The sequence below is a fragment of the Perognathus longimembris genome, chromosome 28 (genome assembly GCF_023159225.1).
Source record: "Perognathus longimembris pacificus isolate PPM17 chromosome 28, ASM2315922v1, whole genome shotgun sequence".
Taxonomy (NCBI): Eukaryota; Metazoa; Chordata; class Mammalia; order Rodentia; family Heteromyidae; genus Perognathus; species Perognathus longimembris.
Genome location: NC_063188.1, coordinates 52341496 through 52361976, shown reverse-complemented (window position 1 = coordinate 52361976; position 20481 = coordinate 52341496). Strand labels below are relative to the sequence as shown.

Below are 20481 nucleotides of genomic sequence, written 5' to 3'. Positions count from 1 at the left end.
AATCATTAGCTTAAGTCAAATTCTCATAGGGGTTGAAAAATAAAACCCAGGACTCCTTCAGGTTAAATATTTTGAAATATTGTGTGTTTAATTTTTAGTCCATTTTCCTGAGTAAAATTATATATGGGAAATAGGAAAAGGAAAGAGGAAGAAAGAAAGATGTAATATCTACAAAAGACCTCTAAATCAAGTGTTACTGACTTTGTAAGATATGGGCAAAGATGATTCTTTTTGCATTTCTGGTTAAAACTATTACTAAGATTCTTATAAAACAAAGCAAAACTCTTTCAGAAATTACACATAATCAATTTAAAGGATGACTTGATCAAAATTAATTTTCAGAGTTCTATTAGTTTGGAAAAAAAACCCTCTCAGACAATGCCTTTAATTTTTACATGCATTTTTTTGCATTGTAGCCATTATCTCTTGTCCTTCCTTCACAGAATAGGTTTGTTTCAACAACGTGTTTTTCAACTGAATACTATTAGGACAACATGATGTAGTTATTTTGAAATGCACACCTGTTAGGTAGCCAAAAGACTACATCATATATTCCCCCTCAAATCACAAACAATCTGAGGCATTCTTCTCCGATAAAGAAGACACACTGAATGAGGTATCATCAGGCTCTGGCAAGGCATGATTGAAATCCATCTCTTCTAATTCAGGAGGTAAATCTGATAGCAGTGCCTGAGTCAGAAAGAACATTTTTTATTAGTATGTGGATTTTCAAAATTATATATTAATTGATATAATCTTCACATTTTATATATTGTATAGTCATAAAAATGTCCATTTCCCGTTCAAGAAAATACTAAATACTGAGAATGTGGAGAATGTGGAGCAGAATCCTGTGACAAGAGAAAATCAGGAGGAAAATGAGCAACTATTCTGAGCCAAGTGCTTTAAAGTGTTTGAGCTAAGTGATCTTCATACTAGTTTTGAGTGTTAACTGATCACTGCTAGAGGGGTTTAAAATTGTATCCTTTATTAAAATATCCATGTCTAGCTATACTATCCTTTAGACACAATCACATTACAAAGGACTATTTCATTCTTCATTGGGTGAATAAACTTCTCAGTAAAAAAAGAAGTTCTGCTATTCTACTTTAAACTTTAACAACTTAAAAAGAGTAATTTTTCCCTTTCCTTAGGCTATAGCAATATGTTCAGATGGCAAGCACCAAATCAGGCCAGTTGAGTTGGTGAATCTGGCTGTCGTAATGATGTATCTGGAGGGATGCTCATTCCTCTGCTGAAGTAATTAGGATAAGCCAAGAACTGTGAATTAAGCCTGGCCACAGTCTAATTATTTCACAGGGACTCGCAAAACATGCATATATACTAGAGAAATAAATGATTAACCAGGTTTTATGTGGTTGACAGTGCTCAGTCCCACTTGACTATAATAAATTGTGCATAAATGATTTATTTGCTGCTGCCAATACTAAAAATAATGTAGCATATCTGGCAATTTTTACACAGCATTATTTGTAATATGGGTTTTGGGTACAGTGGCAAACAAGGACCAAGGGAACAGATACAAATGAAAGCTTGCCACTCTCCAATTAAGGAACAGAATGACAGGGCATGTTGGAGAATATATAAAATCTACAGTTGAAATAGTACAGTATTCTCCTATTTTCTTTATTAAAAGAAACGACAGCTACACAGCCTATACATTTTACCCTCGTAGCACAGATTAAAACTTTCTCCTTTTTGTTAGGCTGTGTAACAAGACTTACTTCTATGTGGGGGAAAATGATGCTATTTATTTTATATCATTAAGTTGCCCATGAACATCTTGTTAAAAAGAAGAGTATTAATACAGTAAAACATCATAAAGGTTCATCATGTTTTCTGTGGTGCTGGGTTAGAGTACTAGGACACAGAATCACTCTCTTCTACAACAATAGGATATCAAGATCCCAGTCTAGGCACAATAAATTGTTTGCTGTATTGGCTGATCAGATCAGACTATCAGTAATATATCACTAGATTGTTTGCTATGCAACTTTGAATTTGATTTATTAAGGAGGGAAATGTGTTCAAATTAACACTCTTTTAATAGGTACTTAGAGTAAAGGAAAGCCAAGAAGTGGATGAGGACATTTAATCATATTCTAAATTCTGATAGAGAAACCTAAAAATCACGGCAGCATTATCATTTCTTTATCATTGCATTAAGCGTAGCTGACTAAAATGAATGTAGTAAGATATATGAAAATGTTCATAGATTAGGCATGTGAATGTACAGAGTTTGCTTCAAAATTTTCCTTTAGTGTCTCATTTGATTGCAATATTGGAAACTAAACAGATGTTTGCGTAATGACTATAAACACTGGGATTGCCTTTTTTTGTTTGTTTTTTAACAGAGACTAAAGCCAACAAAAATAACTTTCCTTTCTTTTTAATTTTCTTTACTAGGATCAAACTCATGGTCTCATACTTGCTAGATAGTTGCTATACTACTGAATTACATTCCCAGATCCAATTTTGTTTAATATATATTCTTCAGCAATCACAACTATCTACAAGAACTAAATATCATCTTCGTCAAGAAATCAATAGGAAATTTTCACATACATGATCCATCTCCAAAACATTAATTGTATGGGCTCAGGTGTGAACATTTTAGTTTGTAAATGATCATCTTTCTCATCTTCCTTGAAAAGTGGAGAAATTGAAGTCTAAGAATGGCAATTGATTTGGCTAAGATCATATAGAGAAATATCAGGGCTAATAAAGATCACTACTGATGACTTAGAACTATACCGGAAGCATTGTTTTAATCTTAAAATGACAGCATTTAAAAATCCAAGTAAACAAATAACTTTTGACTATGATGGTGATGCACACTTGTAATTCGAGTACTAAGGAAGCTGAAACAGGAGAATTGAGAGTTAAAGGCCAACCCTGGCTTCATAGCAAGAGGCTACAAAACGAGTTCCAGTTCTCTCTGTGCTACATAGTGAGATGGTGTCTCAAAAAGAAATCACCAATAACCAAACACAAAATGAAACGTAGTGTTATCTAATGTTTCAGTTACAGAGAATCATATTTCTTAAATTCCTAGATTTCTTCACGAGATCAAAATATTCTATAGACCACTCATCACATTCAGTTTAGTTAAACTAAGATTAATAAAAAAAAATTAAAGTTTTTAAAAATTAGAAACCAGTTTGGCACCAGTAGCTTATGCCTGTAATCCTAGATATTCAGAGAAGTCCTTGATTTGAGGACCATGGTTCAAAGCCAGCCCAGGAAGTGGAGCTGTGGTTCAAGTGGTAGAGCAGTAACCTTGAGAAAATATTTTCAAGGACAATGCCCAATTCCTGGGTTCAAGCCTCAGGACCAGCAGAACAAAAGAAAGCAGTGACACAATTTTTCATTTTTATTAGGCAGAATGAAAATTATTTCCAGAAATAACCCTCTAAACCTCCCATAAAATAAAGTTCAAGAGCTTAAGAGATCACTAAATTGTTTTCATAGACCACTACTATTTATTGCAACATATACATATTATGCATGTTATAAAAACAGATACATATATTTATATGTACATAAATACCTATATATTGTATTTGCATGTATTTAAATATATGTATATAATTATATGTTTAGATGTACTTATATTTATATTTGAAATTTTGTATTTAGACCAGCCTTGAACTTGTGATTCTCCTGTCTCCACTTGCAGTTGTTGGAAATTCAGATTCGTGGGTCTTTCATGTTTTGAGATTATATTTTAAGGTCTATTCTGCCATTTTCAAGAAGGAAACTCAATGGTTTCTATTTTGTTTGCTGATTAAAAGGATGTGACATTTATTACCATTTTTGTATCACCTTTTCTTTTAGCCAAGTATTTTTTTCGTATCTTAGTTCACTAGAGGTTTATCAGAGTAACAATAGAACAGTAGGAGAAAAGCAAAAATAACACAATTACTTTTCTTCTTTGTTACTGATCTTTGAGAAAGAATCAAGTCAAAGAAAAATCTAGAATTAGAAAAAAAGGTAGAGTCTAAAAGCTTTTCCTAGATGTTAAGAGACATAACATAGATAACCACTAGTTAACTGGTCATGTAACTGAATTCAATCCATGCTATGATTTCTTTTCTTTTTTTTGGCCAGTCCTGGGGCTTGGACTCAGGGCCTGAGCACTGTCCCTGGCTTCCTTTTGTTCAAGGCTAGCACTCTGCCACTTGAGCCACAGCGCCACTTCTGGCCATTTTTTGTATATGTGGTGCTGGGGAATTGAACCCAGGGCCTCATGTATACAAGGCAAGCACTCTTGCCACTAGGCCATATCCCCAGCCCCATGCTATGATTTTTGATACCAGAAACACACTCCCAAGTTATTCTGAGGTTGGGTCTAATTTTGTGGGGTGTTTTTTTTTTTTTAACAGTTATTTAGAATTTATGAGACACTTAGGATCATCTTCAAGACTACCACTTCTTTCATTTAAATTGGTATTTGGGGTGTCTATAAGCAAGCAGGTTTTCAGTAAGTTGTTTCAGTAAGCCTAACTCATATAATGAAGCAATCTCCTTAAATAAGGCTGGCAACAGTAACTGAAGGCTACTGTCTTAGGATGTATGTATGAGTTCGGGCCTGAGGGAATAAAATTCATGAAACTGGACACATAATAAACACATTGGCATGAGCTTCATGAGAATATTCTTCTAGTTTAACCAGTTAAACATATAAAGCCTTTTTTCTTTGAAAAAGGGGAGAATTATTGGATGTTAAGACTTTAATCTTTTCTCTTGAGATATTCTAGATGTGTTATGTATGTACGGTCTTGCTTGGGCAAAAGGTATGGATTTTTGCACTCCTGATATTTCTTGCTAAATAAAACCTGCAGAGACTTCTTACTATATAATGGTTAGTGTGTCTCACTCTGCACATACAACACTCTTCTGACAAGGATTCAGCATGTAGTTATGCTATTCAGCAGCAAGTTTGTTGTTGTTTGGTATTAAATGTAACTTTGAATATAATTACAGAATTCTTTTTCAAGTCTAGTTAAATAATACATAGATTTCCATAAAGATATGAAATAGAAAATATGATTTGGAAGGAACTTTTACATAGCACCAAACAATGCACCTCACCTTTTCAGTGGAGCAGTAACTTTACTTACATTTTAAAAAAGTGATGCATTATGGTAACAAAGAATTTAACAAAGTAATTATATATACATATATATATATATTACTGTTGAGCAACATATCATTTGTGTACTATATTGTAGCTGGCAGACAAATAAGATCCAGAAGAGGTAAATAAATGACTCAGTTCTTTTATTCACAAAATGTGGCTCTGCAGTTAGGATAGCCCAATCACTACAAATGTTTCTAGAAATTCCTTTTAAATTCATTTAAAAATTGGTTTCTTCCTCTTAAAGGCTAGCCTGGAATTAAGAAAGTGTATTAATCAGTTATTTTGATTTTCCACAAGAGCAGGAAAATCTGAACACCCATTCTCAAGAAAATTGTGGTTTAAAAAGATCATAAATTAACAACTTCCTAGATGGCAAGCCGGATGAAGAATAAAAATGAAAAAAGTATGAAGAATCCAAGAGTGACATGCCATTTTTCATCATGATACATTGTGGCTCACTAGTCTCTTCTGGGACCTACCTGCTGTTGTTCCTTATCATCAGCTTTCATAGCTAGTATCAAGCTTCTAACAAAAGTCTGAAGTTTAAAGTATTTTTGCTTTTGAATCTCTAGCTCATTTTCAATGAATCTGACTTCTTCATTCTGAAGAAAAAAATAAACAATGAAATTACCCTGTGTAAACATTTGGTCTGTACAAGTCCAAAGCACAATGAAATTCTAAAAAAAAAGGAAATCACATTAGAAAGACAATAAATAAAATAAAAGTTTATCATAAAGGGATAAACAATACAGAAAGAAATTATCCTGTTACTCAAAGTCTGACTTTTAAGTAAATTGACAATAGGAAAAAAATTTTGCGCAAATAAATTCCAGTAAGGGGCGGGGGGGGGTGGGGCGGAGCAAGAAACCTTTCTCTTCTTGGAAAGAACCCTTCTATAGCAAACCTAATTAGCATTTGGATTAAGATTACAAAGAGAATCCAATTAACCCCAAGAGCAATGCCAGACTCAGCTATGCCGAATACATCATTCAGAAAGGCAAATACTGAAAATGAAAATATTTATTTTGTACCAAGAAAGGATTGAAATGACTGAACTGTAAGTAGTTTGTATAATTACACATTATTGAGACTCTTATTTTGAAAATATCTCCAAATATATATCAATGTGTACCACTAACTGTTTCTCTTCACTATTTTTGTTAGTTGTGGAGGGAAAGAACGTTGGATTAGGAGTTAGGGGTATTATAGTTCTAGATCTACTGATAACTGTAAACATGGGTAGGCTAATTAATTTCGCCAAGACTCCATTTACTGATCAGGAAAATGGCTATTATAGTGATAATCCAAAGTTTAAAGTTCTAGGTTTGACAGTTATAAAGCTCTAATAATAAATATAATAGCCAGGCAAACCTTTTGATTAGATTTATAATTTATAGATTTATAATTCAGTATATATATAAACTTTATATAATATACATAATTTACAATTGGATTTATAACTTACAGATTTATTTTAAAAAAACAAGGATAATCCAAAAAGCATATTATTGACCCGGTACCAGTGGCTCACAACTATAATCCTAGCTACTCAGGAGGCCAAGATCTGAGGTTTGCAGTTTGAAGCCAGCCTGGGCAGAAGGTCTGTTGAGACTCTTATATCCAATTAACCACTAAAAAGCCAGAAGTGGCTCAAGTGGCAGAGTGCTAGCCTTAAGCATAAAAGCTGAGAGACAGGTTTCAGGCCCTCAATTCAATCCCCAGGACCTGCATGAGCAGCCTAACCCTCCCCTCCACCCCAACATAGTATTGACATAAGGGTAGGCATACATATCAGTAGAACAGAATAGAGAGTCCAAAAATAGATTCACAGTTACATGAATGACTGTTTACTAACAAAGGTTCTGAGGTGATTCAATGAAGAAATGAAGTCTAGTTTTTAAAAACAAAGTGATTTAACATTGTAAACTGACATGAAGAAAAAATAAGAATTATGTTTTTTGTTGTGGTGGGACAAACCTGTGGTCCCAGATACTAGGGAAGTGGAAATAGGAGGATTTGTAGACTGAGACTAACCTGGGCAAAAATTTGAGACTCTTTCTGAAAAACAAACTAAAGAACATCTGTGCATGTGGCTTAAGTGATAGAGATTACCTAGTAATCATAAGACCTTGAGTTCAAACCTTAGCAATGCAAAAGAAAAATAAAAATCACCAATAACCTCCCAAAAGAAACAACAGTATAAGAAAAAAAAAGATTGTCCACCCTAACCTCAAATCACATACAAACTATGATAGTAAAGAGATCATACAACCACATGTAAATCCTAAAATTGTAAAATGTATACAGAAAATCAGGTAGAAATATTGGGACCGTGGGTAAGGCAAATTTTTCTTATATAGTACACAAAATTACGAAACTGAAGATTTCATTTATAAAACGGACTTCAAAAACTACTGTAGTGAATATAAAAAGACAAGGGACATTTTGGGAAAAATATTTGCAGTTCACATATCTGAAAATAAAGACTTCTGAATCTGTTAAAAAAAAACTTTTACAACCCAATCAAATGATCAGCAATAGACTGAAAAGCAGGCAAAAATATGTGAATACACAGTTCAAAGAAAGTATATAATGAATATGCATATGAAAAAATAGTATAATTTTCCATTAAGAAAAAGCAAATTAAAACTACAATGAAATATTGATATTAACATACTGTAACTACTAAAGTTAAAGTGATTGACAAAATCAAGTACTCATGAGAACATGGAACAACTAAAAATCTCTTGCAGGAATGTGAAATGATATAGATACTTTAGAAAACATTTTCCTAATTTTTAATAAAATTTGCCATAAAATATATCACTGGGCAATTCTACTTTTAGGTAGTAACCTAAGAAAAATGAAAAAATAACATACCCACAACACATTTATACACGAATATTTACAGAAGCTTTACTAGTAATATCTACCAACCATGAATATTCCAAACTTTTCTTAGCAAGTAAGTGAACTATAGTGGTAGTTATCCAGCCATATTCACTTGTCAAAACTCATTTAATTTATATTATAAAGAATAACTTTATTGTATTGAAATTACATAATAATACATGTGATTAAACATACAAAACACACAACCAGGCATGATGGTACACACTTGTAGTACCATCTACCCATAAAGCCAGGCAGGAGATTGCAAGTCTGAGAACAGCCTACTCTACATAGTGAGACTGTTTTATAAGAAAAATATAGGGATGGAGAGAGTAACTCAATGGTAGAGTGTATGCTTGAGGTTCAGGATTCAATTCCCAGCCATTCTCCCACCCCCAATAACAAGAAAACCTAGGTTGACAACAACAACAACAACACACACACAGAAATAAAATATTTTAAAGGAACAAAAACAGTCATGTTGATGCATATCTATAAACTCAAGAGTCAGAGGACTAAGGCAAAAGGATCATGAGTTTGAGGCTATCCATGGTAACATAGTCAGATTCTGTCTCAGAGCAAAACAAAACAAAGTAAAACACCAAAACAAAATTATCCTTCAATGTAATTGAAGCTTTGTACTTTTGACCATCTGTCATCTCCTTCTCTCACCCTGACCCTCTGATAACCATCATTCTCATCTGTTGCTTTGAGTCCAATTGCTTTAGCTTCTACCTAAATGTGAGATCATGAAGTACTAGTCTTTCTGTTCTTAGCATAATATTCTCCAATTCAATCTATGCCTTCAAAAATGATAAATTTTCTTCATTTTTAAAGCTGAAGTGTATGTGATACATATAGTAAATAATTACATTTCACAATCATTAAGAGAGCAAATATTCTTCCCAAAGAAAATAGATATTTGTGGTGATGGATATGTTAACTAGATTGATTTAATTATTCACACTGTATTCATAAATCATAACATCATTTTGTACCTCATGAATATATAAAGCTATGTAATCTGTCAATTTACAATTAAAAATAAAGTTATGAAAATATAAAAAATAAGTAAAACGAATAAATTATCAGTCAATTTCCTTGCCAAGGACCTTGAAAGTGGGCTGAGAATATACTAGCTGGTGAACAGCACTTGTTTAAAAAACACTGTTCACAATTATGTTATAATTAGTGGATTTGGAGGGGGCTTTTTGTTGTTTCACTTGAAAATGATGCTATGATATTCATGCGGGGATATTCAATCCATGAACATATTTAAGACATATTTATTTTATCAACTTAGTTTAGGATTTACTTTACCTGGTAAAACTATTTCCTTTCAGACCATTTTATATCAAGTGAAACATGCACCAGCTAAATTCCTATGCAGGCACCTTTCAACTATCTAAGTTACAAATAAACATTAGAATAAAATTCATTATGTTTCAGCAGTGGGTTATTTATTTATTTTACTAATTCTATGCTTTTGTTTTTATTAGTACTTGCTGTCAGAGAAATTGTTATCCAGAAAGTCTTTTTGAATACAGGAAATATCTATCTTCATTATTGCGGGGTCTCCCTTGAATGCACTGTCTTTTGGACTTGAACTCACAGACCATCAAAAGACATTTTGAAAATATTGATTTACATTTTCAAAGTCAGAAGCATCCTTTTGATTGCAGGTTTTAATTTTTCATGTAAATATTTCTCCTCCTTGGTATTTATGAAATGGTTGTAACACATCAACAGCTTTAAGATAATTGAATATTTCGTGCATATCCTTCTTGGAGCTGCTTTTTTGTAAACCTATTAAATGCTTCTTAGATAACAGCAGTAATTTATGTATATTTTAGAGGTTTTTCCTAAGTAAACGGAATGCTTGTGAGAGAAACTAAGCTAACATCAGCCACTGAATTTCACACAGAAAAAAAAAACTAGCTTATTTTTCTTTTTGTTAAAATCATTCCTACATTCCTAGTAAATGTTGTCAATACCTCTCCGAGATGGTTGTTGGGAGCACACAAGGTTCCAAGTAGACCAGACCTTTGATCTCTGAGCAGGCTATTAAGGGCTAACAAGCCTGAGGTGCTATTTTATTATATAGCGATTCATGCCTCAGGTACTGTGTGCATCGACTTGTCTCATAAGCATAATGCCTATCAATATTGATTTCTAGTGGTGTATCTCAATCAGAAACTCAACTCTGTCCTAACTGAATATTGATGGTTGCATATTAATAATTATCTAATGCACCATAAAATATTCTTTCAGTTTGCTCTAATAAACCCCAAGAATAATAGATTAATTCAATATAGGAAACTTTATAATGATCTATTTCTGATCATAATTGATTTTATATAAGTGATCACATGCAAAATGGTATTAAAATTATTTCTGAAGACAAATTCATTTTTGCAATTAGTCAGCAATGAAAGTTACTGAATAGTGATGTGCTCCAAGCAGGTAATGTATAGAGTGAATAAGCTCTCTGCCTTCAAGATGCTTCTGACGAATACACGAGAAATCAACCAAGTGTTTTTCATCCCCAAACAAGGAATATTAACATCTATATGCAAATAGAGTAAAATGTTTTTCCAAATATAATAAATGTCTAACTTTTTGTAAACATCTTGACGTCTGCAATGACAAATGCGAAGTGAAGTTTAGCTTAATCTTAGTTTAGAATTCAAGTAACAAAGTTCACAGATGGGGTAAACTGAACAATTTTAACATAATTATACACTGATATAGTTTCTCTATAGGTATGGTTTTTTGGTGGGTTTTTTTTTTGAGAATTAAGGACAGGAAGCTTATATGGATGGTTTTGTGCTGTGAAGCATAGCCCTAACGGGATTGTGAGGGATCCCTTGTTCCCACAGTATTTATGAAACACTGAGTGGGTAAAATGTCCTTTAGAAGTCAGTAAAAGTGCTCATTGCCATTTCTGCCCTGGACTCGGCTTTTCTCTGTCCTAGTCTTTAGCTTCTCAAATGAGCTGACACCGCTGAGGAGAGAAGTCTTGGAACTAATCCTGAGTTCTGGGCCCAACCCTATCTGACCTGGTAGAGAGTGCTAAGTGCAGCACACTTAACAGCTGTGCAATCCTGTGCTCTCGTCTGTACTTTCCACAGCCTGTGCCAAGTGGTGGCCTGCAGAGTCATTTTAATCCTCAACTGGGTATTTAGAAATATTATATGACCATGTAGGAGAGATTAGCATGATCTCTTGTACTTCAGGACCAACAACTTTATGATTCTCTTTGCTGGAAATACAGTTTAAACACAACATTGTATCATGCTCTTTGGCCAGTTAGCAAATAAATTATAAAAGACAATTTTCTTCTGTGTTTACAATGTTCAATGTTATGAGCATTTGGAAAACAGAATGTGTTGAATGACATAAACTTCAATTATAGTAAAACTAAAAGGATTTTTGAGAAAGTGACAACTGTTGTCTTTTCTGATTAAATGATATTTTCTGTTCACATTTTAAGATTACTAGTCTGTACTCAAAACACTGATGATACCATACAAAAAGAAATTTTGAATTTTTAAACAAGGATTGTGGGGCCAAATTTTCAGAAGATGCAGTTACCCTGAAGATAGGATACTAATTAACAAAGGAACATCCCTTCTGCATCTATGTAGAAAACATATTGACATACAGATTGATAGTTTATGTCAAAATTTAATGGAAACAAAATTATGTATGGCATTCTGTCAAAGAAAGCCTTTCAGTTGAGTAACAAGTGACATTAAGAAAAGGTCACTTCTGTTCATATTCATTCTGTATTTTTGGAGAATTGTTTTCAAACTTCTCCTGGAATAAGTATATTATATTTTTAAAGATGATATTTGGAATAGTTACAGTTCAAGATAAAATACGGGTCACTGGAAAACAATCTCCTCTACTCTCATTTATTTCCTCCTGCTAGTGCTCCTCCTCTTCCTCTTCTTGCTTTGCCCCTACGAGTCTGCTTCTTTTCTCCTTCCTCTTTGGTCTCACTGTGTTGAACTCTTGGATTCAAGTGGTTCTCCTACCTCATCCTCCTGAATAGATGGGTCTATAAACATGAAGAATGATGCTTTCCCCATTTATCATTATTCGGAATGAGCACTATAAAATGGTTTGGGCATAAATCTCGCATTAACCACCATTACATACAGTTCCTATTTTCCAGGCTCCAGTAAACTATTTAAAACCATAGCTACTAAACCAGCCAAAATTAACAAAACTCCCAGAGCTCTGTCAAATTGTCAAAGAGAACCAGTGCAAAGCCCCAGAATACTTAATATGCTAAATAGGAGTAAAACAGTTAATGTTGATGTCTGCCTAATTTGATACCTTGTCCAAATGCATGTAGATTTTGATATTACTTTTACCTTATAATCAGGGAAAGAGTTCACTTGTTCCACCTCAGAATTACTTATCATATCACTTTCTTCATCATCGATAATTTCTATTTTCTGTAACAAAAGTAGGGAAGTTTCCATAAATAAATATATTTACATATTAGATCACTATACTCAATGCACATCAATGTTTAGGTTTAGTGATTAAGTTATCTAGCTATCACAAAGAAACTGATCATGGACTAACTCCTTATGTTACACACTATGTATGTTTGTGCTACATCTTTCTACATTTAATGGATGATTTCTTAGAAAATAGAAAATTAATATTATTTAAAACAAAATTCGTTTTATCCTTGAAACAACAAAAAAATACCCCATATGCATTCAACTCTGCTTAAATAGCGCCCTCCGGTGATAGGAAACTCTCCTACTATAATGAAGGGTAGTCCATTTTAATGGTAAACATATAATTGTTAGGAAGGGCTTTCTTTTCTTTTCCTACATTATTCTTCCTTCCTTCTACTGTAAAATGTCAACATATTGCATGTTATTCAAAGGAAGATACAATTTTTTTTTTAAATTACATATTTACTGCTCTCCATTAGCTACATAATTGAAAGCAGGCATCTACGATGTAATGATGTAAATTGCGTGGTGATTTTCTTTCTTCACCAGACAGTAACAAAGGGAGTGACAAGGGGAGGGAGATAGGAGAGGCAACACAGCCTTTAGCTTTAAAATTAAGGTACACCATAGTTTTTTAGTATCTTGGGCACAGTAGGCATTAATTATTTGTCAAAGAATGACCAAAATGGCTTAGTGCTCTGTCCATGAGGGTAGGGTAAATTCTTTAGTTGTATTTGTAAACAGCAATGCTGAAAGATAATAAAACCAGCTGTACATTTCTCTTTTACATGTAAAAGAACATATTTCAGGGCAAAAACAAATACCTTTAAATATTTAAACCTGCCAACCCAAAGAAAATTTTGAAAAGGGAAAAGCTAAGCTAGATTCAGTCACTATACATCCTTTTAAAAACAAGGACATGAATTGTAGCATGTAGTAGGAAGAATTTGAAATGAGGCTTCCTATTAAGCAATATAAAACGGTGATGAAAAGTTATGAGCAAACTTGGAATGATCATATTTAATATATTGCCTATGAGGATATGGTATACCATCACAAGGCTTCTGACCTGCAGACTTTTGAGTCAGAGGGACAGCTGCAATGAAATTGGTTTTTATCACTGCCTGGAGATGAATCTAATGTTTTTTTTCTACTATAATCACTATAAACTTGAGGCTTAATCATGTCGACTCTCTCTAGACCTCAGATCTGATACTTCTATTTTATGTTTTTTAGATTCTCTCCCTATTTGGGTTGGTTCTGAGCAAAAGTTGCTAGGCAATTCAGGAAGGAAGGCACCAAAGGCCACTGTATAGATTTGTGCATATAAATAGGTCTTATATACCTGGGTGATTTGTCATCCATGAATAATTGGGGGCACTCACAAGTTACAGGGAGGAGATCAACCTTTGAAAGTTTGGAGTTTTGTTTCTGAAAATCAATTGTTCTTGAAAAATTAGGTGCCTAAGCGACTATGAGTCATACCGTGTCATGACTTCATTCATTATCTTCAAATGTCTGCTACAGGGGAGATTCAATGCAGAGAAACTCAGGCTAAAAATGAGCAAATCTTTAGGAGAAATTAGGTTTCAATGTACAAATAATTGTGTATAACTTGTATGCTATAGCTCAAATCTATTGCCTGGTGGAGTTTAATGGTATTCACACAATTCATAATTGTGGAAAACAAATGTTAGGTGCTACCTGATGTAAACAACCGGGCTTTACAATTACAGCCATTTAGCTATATTTAGTAATAGTATGGTTAAACGTGAACTTCAGCCAGAGCTAAAATCAATAAAATGATCTCCCAAACAATAATGTATGTACATATGGAAAACAATGTTAGATATTGTTGGTGTTTATTAAAAATGAAAGCCTGTAAGTTGTACATGCTCAATTTATATTAAAGACATATAGCAGGAATTTAATGTCAAACAAATAAGGTTTATAATAGAAGGTAAATCTGGACATCATAGCCACTTTAGAATGAAAAACAATCCATCTTCAGCATCATGTTTTAATAGCAATAAGGCACAGAATAGTAATTCAAAGAAAAAGGAAGGCATGGCGACTTTGCCCTTTCTTCTTATTCTTATTTTATACTAACTTGATTTTTTATTGGGTCAAAACATAAACGCTGTTTAAAATAAATGCTGTGGGAACTATATGTTTACATTTTCACAATGCTCAGTTAAGCCCCACATGGTCTGTCTCTTACTGCTCTTCAAATTCTTCACTGTGATTTTGAAGATGACTAACAGAGTCCATTTTTAACCAGAAAAAGGAAAGGGTTGTGAATAGCATAGATAGGTATGGTATGAATAGAGAACTGAAGAGTCAGAAATCCTTGGCTATAAGCACAGAACTAACAAAGGCTTCCTTCATGATCTCAGACTGAACTCCATTTTAATTCTCCTGTCTGTCAAATGAGAAGAAATCTGCTCCTTGTTCAGTATGTTAAAGAAAAATAACTTGTTATGTATTAAATGACATATTTGCTCTAAGTATTGGGTTTTTATATCTGTAAATTGCCTAGGTCAAAAAATTTGAGCTATTTTCAATTTTATTTATGAAGCACTCAAAGATATGTATATTCATTGGAAACAGATCTGTTTGGATTTGTGATGTGGAACAAGCTTTTATTCTGACAGTACTAATGCTGTTAGGAATTGGAAATGTGCCCCTGAAATCCATCACATAATGAGAAAAGAATTTCAAACTGTACATACCACATTATTTCCGGATACTGCATGGTGGTTGTCCTCCTTATGAGCCCTTGCCTCATTTGGAACAACTTCATTGGGCTCTTCTACAGAAAAAAAGCCATGGTTTCATTTTCATACTTCACAACTTTATCAAGAGTGCTTTTTATCAGATTGCTTAAGTAATTTCTCTATTGTAAAAGGACACAAGTGACATTCATACATGCTCTGATGAGCAATTCCACTTTCAACAGAGTATTCCCAGGAACCAAATGCGGATGAGTGCAAATTCCAGGGTGTGCTATTGTGAGAGAAAACTGGAAGAAATTTCCACCTTTAAATTTGTTTAATTGTTGATTATTTAATCACCATAATAAATTTTACTTTTAAGGGGATCTTGTTGTACTGTTTATGTTTAATGTGCATGTATTAAATCCATCCCATGTACATTACTCATCAAATCTTCCCCCCCCCACTTTCTCAGATTTTAGTAAGGAAATACCTACCTTTAACAATGAAGTATTAGAGAAATTATTTAGGATGTATCACTACAATAAATATGAAGAATCCACTAAAAATGGTACAGAATTGATAATAACAAGGATACACTGGAAAGTGGAAAAAGGAGGGTAACAAAATCTACTGTGTAGAAATAGGTACTCTTAATTTTGTAAGAGAAAAAAGTATATATTCTTGGAGGCAAAAAGAGTGAACATGACTTTACACTAAAATATTGCCATTATTTTCTCTGATTATTATAGAGTGTTTCTGTATTTTCTTACATTTATTTATGTTTAAATACTTATGTATTTAAATATTTTCTACAATAAAATAACTTTCTCATACATGAAATAAAACTGTAAATGCAGTGTATTTTTGATTTCATGAAAAGGCAGGAATATTTGAATGCATCTGTACACATATACACACAAACATACAAGTACAGAACATTGTATATAAGTACAGAGAAAATAAAAAAATATCACCTCATCCCTGTTTTCAGATGATTACCGTGATTCTTTTCATTTTGACTATGTTTTATAATATTTCAGCAATAAACAGATATTCCATATCTAATCAAATTCAATATTTTAAAATAGAGCAAGATTTAAAAAATGCAGGAAAAACTTAATTCAGAGAAGTCATTTTAAAAAATAACTCTCCAAGCCAGGTGCTGGTGGCTCACACTTGTAATCCTGGCTACTCAGGAGGTTGAAGTATGAGGATTGCATTTCAACCCCAGCTCAGGCAGGAAAACCTGTGGAAAAAAAAACAACACTAAAAAAATAAAATAAAAATAAAAAAACAACAAAGAAGCCAGAGTGTGGCTGTGACTCAAGTGGTAGATCACTGTCACCCATACCCTAAGCTAAGGACTTAGGACCTGTATAAACAACAGCAACCCCCCCCCCAAAAAACAAAAAAAAGTTGGACAAGTAATATACTCACTGCTTAACATATGTAACTGTAACCCATCTGTATTTCACCTTTACAATAAAAATTAAAAACAAACAAAAAAAACCTGTCCATATTGAAATATAGGATGTGGCTAGTATCTGCATAGAATTATCCCATGTTTTAGATTTTCTTCACCTCTAGCATTTAGAAAAATAGGGTGGCAAATATTCTGTCTTTTTTCTTCACAGTAATGTATGGAGATTATTTTGGTAAACATTAGTAGAATATTTCAGTTTCTTGGTAATTGAAAGTTTTTTTTTTACTTAGAAATAGAACAGAACTATTATTTCTTAACATAATATATTAAGAGAATTATTAATTATCTCTGATAAGATTCCCTGAGTCCGTTTACATGTAAAGACATAAATGAGTGTCTTGTATGAACATGGAAATAAAAGGAGAAAAACATTGTGGATTCAGGAACCCATATATAAGAACTCTGTATGAGAATTCAAGTTTAAGATACCTATGATGATATCAGTGGAATTTTAATGTGAAGTTCTTTATACATTTAATTTCTATTTTGTTATCCTCTTCACTAGATCTTTTTGTGTATTTATAGTACAGAACCTGATACTACAATCCACATACACACAGGAGACATAACAATAAAACTAACCAGCATATTTATCGTTTTATGTAGATATCTATCTACCAGGCAACAGAAGACATAAGCTTTTGCCAAAGTCCAGAATCCAATACACTATCATTAACTATGATTTTCATGCTGTATATTACATCTTTTCACTTACTCCTCCTACATATTTTCTGCTTTCTGTTCTTTGACCTACATTTCCCCATTCTCCCCCACATGATTCTGGTAACCACAGTTTTTTTGTTTGTTTGTTTGTTTTTTTGGCCAGTCCTGGGGCTTGGACTCAGGGCCTGAGCACTGTCCCTGGCTTCTTCTTGCTCAAGGCTAGTAGCACTCAGCGCCACAGCGCCAGTCCTGGGGCTTGGACTCAGGGCCTGAGCACTGTCCCTGGCTTCTTCTTGCTCAAGGCTAGTAGCACTCAGCGCCACAGCGCCACTTCTGGCGCTTGTGGTGCTGGGGAATCGAACCCAGGGCCTCATGTATACGAGGCAAGCACTCTTGCCACTAGGCCATATCCCCAGCCCATGGTAACCACAGTTTTATTCTCTATATACTTGGCCTTTTATCCCCTACCATTGATTGCAACATGAATGTAGCTGGCAAATAAGGGAAATAAACCAGACAGAAAGAAAAAAATAAGCATTATACCATCTCATTTATAGGTAGAATGTAAAGAAAACAAATCAATTTAAAATTTATGAAGAAAATAGTTCCTAGACAGAGTATCTTTTACCTATTCATTATTTGGACATTTCAAATGACACAAATTTTAAATTCTACATCACTGGCAACTAAATCAAATGAAATTGTCATCTTCTATAGCTGCAAAGCCAAAATTAGGACTGGTGGCCTCCAAAGAGTGTTTATATTGCTCACCAATAAGATCATTACTGTTATTATTCCTTATAGGTTTGCCTTATGTTCTTATTCTCCCTAACTCATAACTTAGTATACCATTTTACTTTACTGACAACATGGTTTATGTATGGTTTGATTATTTTAGATGACTCTGATGTAAATTTTTTTTCTAGCAGTTATACTCACTAGACACTATGTTGAAAATGAACTATACAACTTGTTGGGGGTGGGATAGGAGGGAAGATTTGGAGGGAGCAAGGGGAGGGGGACACTGCTCAAAAAGAAATGCACTTATGTTACCCCTATGTACATCACTTTTACAATAGCAATTAAAATTTTTGAAAATTCTAAAATAAAAAGGTGTGAAGTGATAAACTGAATAAAGAATGTTTTCTTTTGTTTGCAGATAGCTTCAACTGCAGTGAAAGTTTGAAAATAAACATTGTTAATATGCCTGGCAATTCCTCAGGAAAAATAGCTTTGCTAATTGGAAAATAAATAAGTGGAATCATTAATCAGTTAAAACTCTAGAGGGCACTCACATGAAGTAACTGTATGCCGAATTATCTTTCATGTGCATATCCACATGAATAGATGCAGGTGAAAATAGGCATCATTTTACAATTTATTGTTATGTATATTAATTGTTTCCATCCTTTAAACAATTTGTGCTCACGATAGTAAAAATGTTAAAAATTGTTCAACTATAAATATGTTTTGGTAGATACAGAACTTGAAATTAATGAGTTCAGTCAACCAAGTATTATTTTTGCTGACGTTTGAAGTTGTGAGAGGAGTGAACCCACACAGCTGAAAAAATAACCTAGTCCCACTGAACCACAACCCTTTCCTCATCACTTCCACACAGGGAAATGGAAAGGAAACAGGACAGAGGAAGGCTGTTTGTAGAAAGTGGATGCTAACTTCATAAGCTATCTGCCTTCTCAGAAACAAATGAATAGATGTGAAACTGCTAAAGATCACTGGCACTTTTTGTTGACTTTAGCTATTGCTGCCTTTTATTGCAATTAAAAAACAGACAGGTTATCTTGTGCAGATTTTTAAATAAAACTTACATGGTTTTCATATGGTGATGTGAATATTGCACCATGTAATCCCTGCTTTAAAGACAGATCTTCCTTCTTAGACATTAGAAGACTCTAATCCTATTAAATTAACAACCATGTTATTAGGACTCCAATCTCAGCTGTTAGGTTTTTGAAGTAATATGATTCTGCTATTGCGATTATTTTGTCTGTATATCTGTAATGGTCATCTCAAAGTAGACATACATTTAACTGCATTTTCCTAAAATGGATGATAATATGGTTAACAAATTTTAAAGGTATGATATTAATCTCTTCCTGAAGATTTAACTAACAGAGTCATTACTAAAGGATCACACAATTGAATTACTCAGATTAGCATTCTCTATCAGCAAAATGGGGAAGAGAATGGTACAGGACCAGTAAGAAGCTGCACTGAAAAGGGACCTTTGGTGTTTGAAAATGCTTTTCTGTTATAATTTCTGATGAGAATGAAAAGGTTACCATACAGCTGTGAAAAATAAGGCACTGAGAGAGAAATTCTAGGCAATAGCACTTCTCATCAAGTGTTTTTTTCTGATTCTTACATTAAATTCTCTCTCTCCTTTTTCTCATTAGGTCTTGATTACTATGCCAGCTGTCTAGAGAACATGCTATTATATGACAAAGGATGCCAGTGCAGGAGCAGTGGTATATTAAAAGTGGACCATTAAAGTGGACTTTAAAATTAACTTTCATTTTTTCCATTTACTACTTGTTTTCTAAAATTCTGCTTTAGATGAGAAAGTGGCAGTTGGTGAATGAAACTCCACTTAGGGGCTTTCATAGTTTTCTTTATCTGAATATTTCCTCACAGCTCTCTCATGCACTCACAAAAGCACATAAGTCTCTACCCACCCCCACACAAATAACTGCCAGGCATCGTGCTGTAAAGACCTTGTTGTGAGTTACTGGGAATTTCCAAGCACCTCCAGGCACAGACGATGTAGTAAGATTAACACAAGTTTTTTAAAAAAAGATTATTTAACAGACCAACTGTATTAGAAGTAACCAGATTGGAAATTATGAAATGTCACTTTTCCTTGATGATTTTTAGATCTGCTCCACAATTTTCTTGTACCCTCAGTTCTGTTATCATCTGCATCAATATCAATAGCAAATAAAGCAAAGGAGGAGGGAAAGCAGGGAGTATGTCAGACAGACTGCAGAAAGATTTGAATATTGACTTCTCAGTAGTGACAGCTTTTCTATCCTTTTCATTGCTCAGCCTACTACAATCTGC

At 33.6% G+C, this 20481-nt stretch overlaps 1 protein-coding gene across 1 annotated transcript in view; it reads right to left on the bottom strand.

The window, feature by feature from the left end:
- Positions 1 to 564: 564 nt before the first annotated feature.
- The window catches only part of Hdx (highly divergent homeobox), a 114352-nt gene continuing 94435 nt past the window's right edge, over positions 565 to 20481 (bottom strand). Inside the window, exons 7-10 of the mRNA XM_048336245.1 lie at positions 15270 to 15349; positions 12439 to 12522; positions 5644 to 5766; positions 565 to 690 (exon numbers count right to left, since the gene is read on the bottom strand). Coding sequence (XP_048192202.1) covers positions 565 to 690; positions 5644 to 5766; positions 12439 to 12522; positions 15270 to 15349 — 413 coding nt within the window. The remainder of the gene's footprint in view (positions 691 to 5643; positions 5767 to 12438; positions 12523 to 15269; positions 15350 to 20481) is intronic.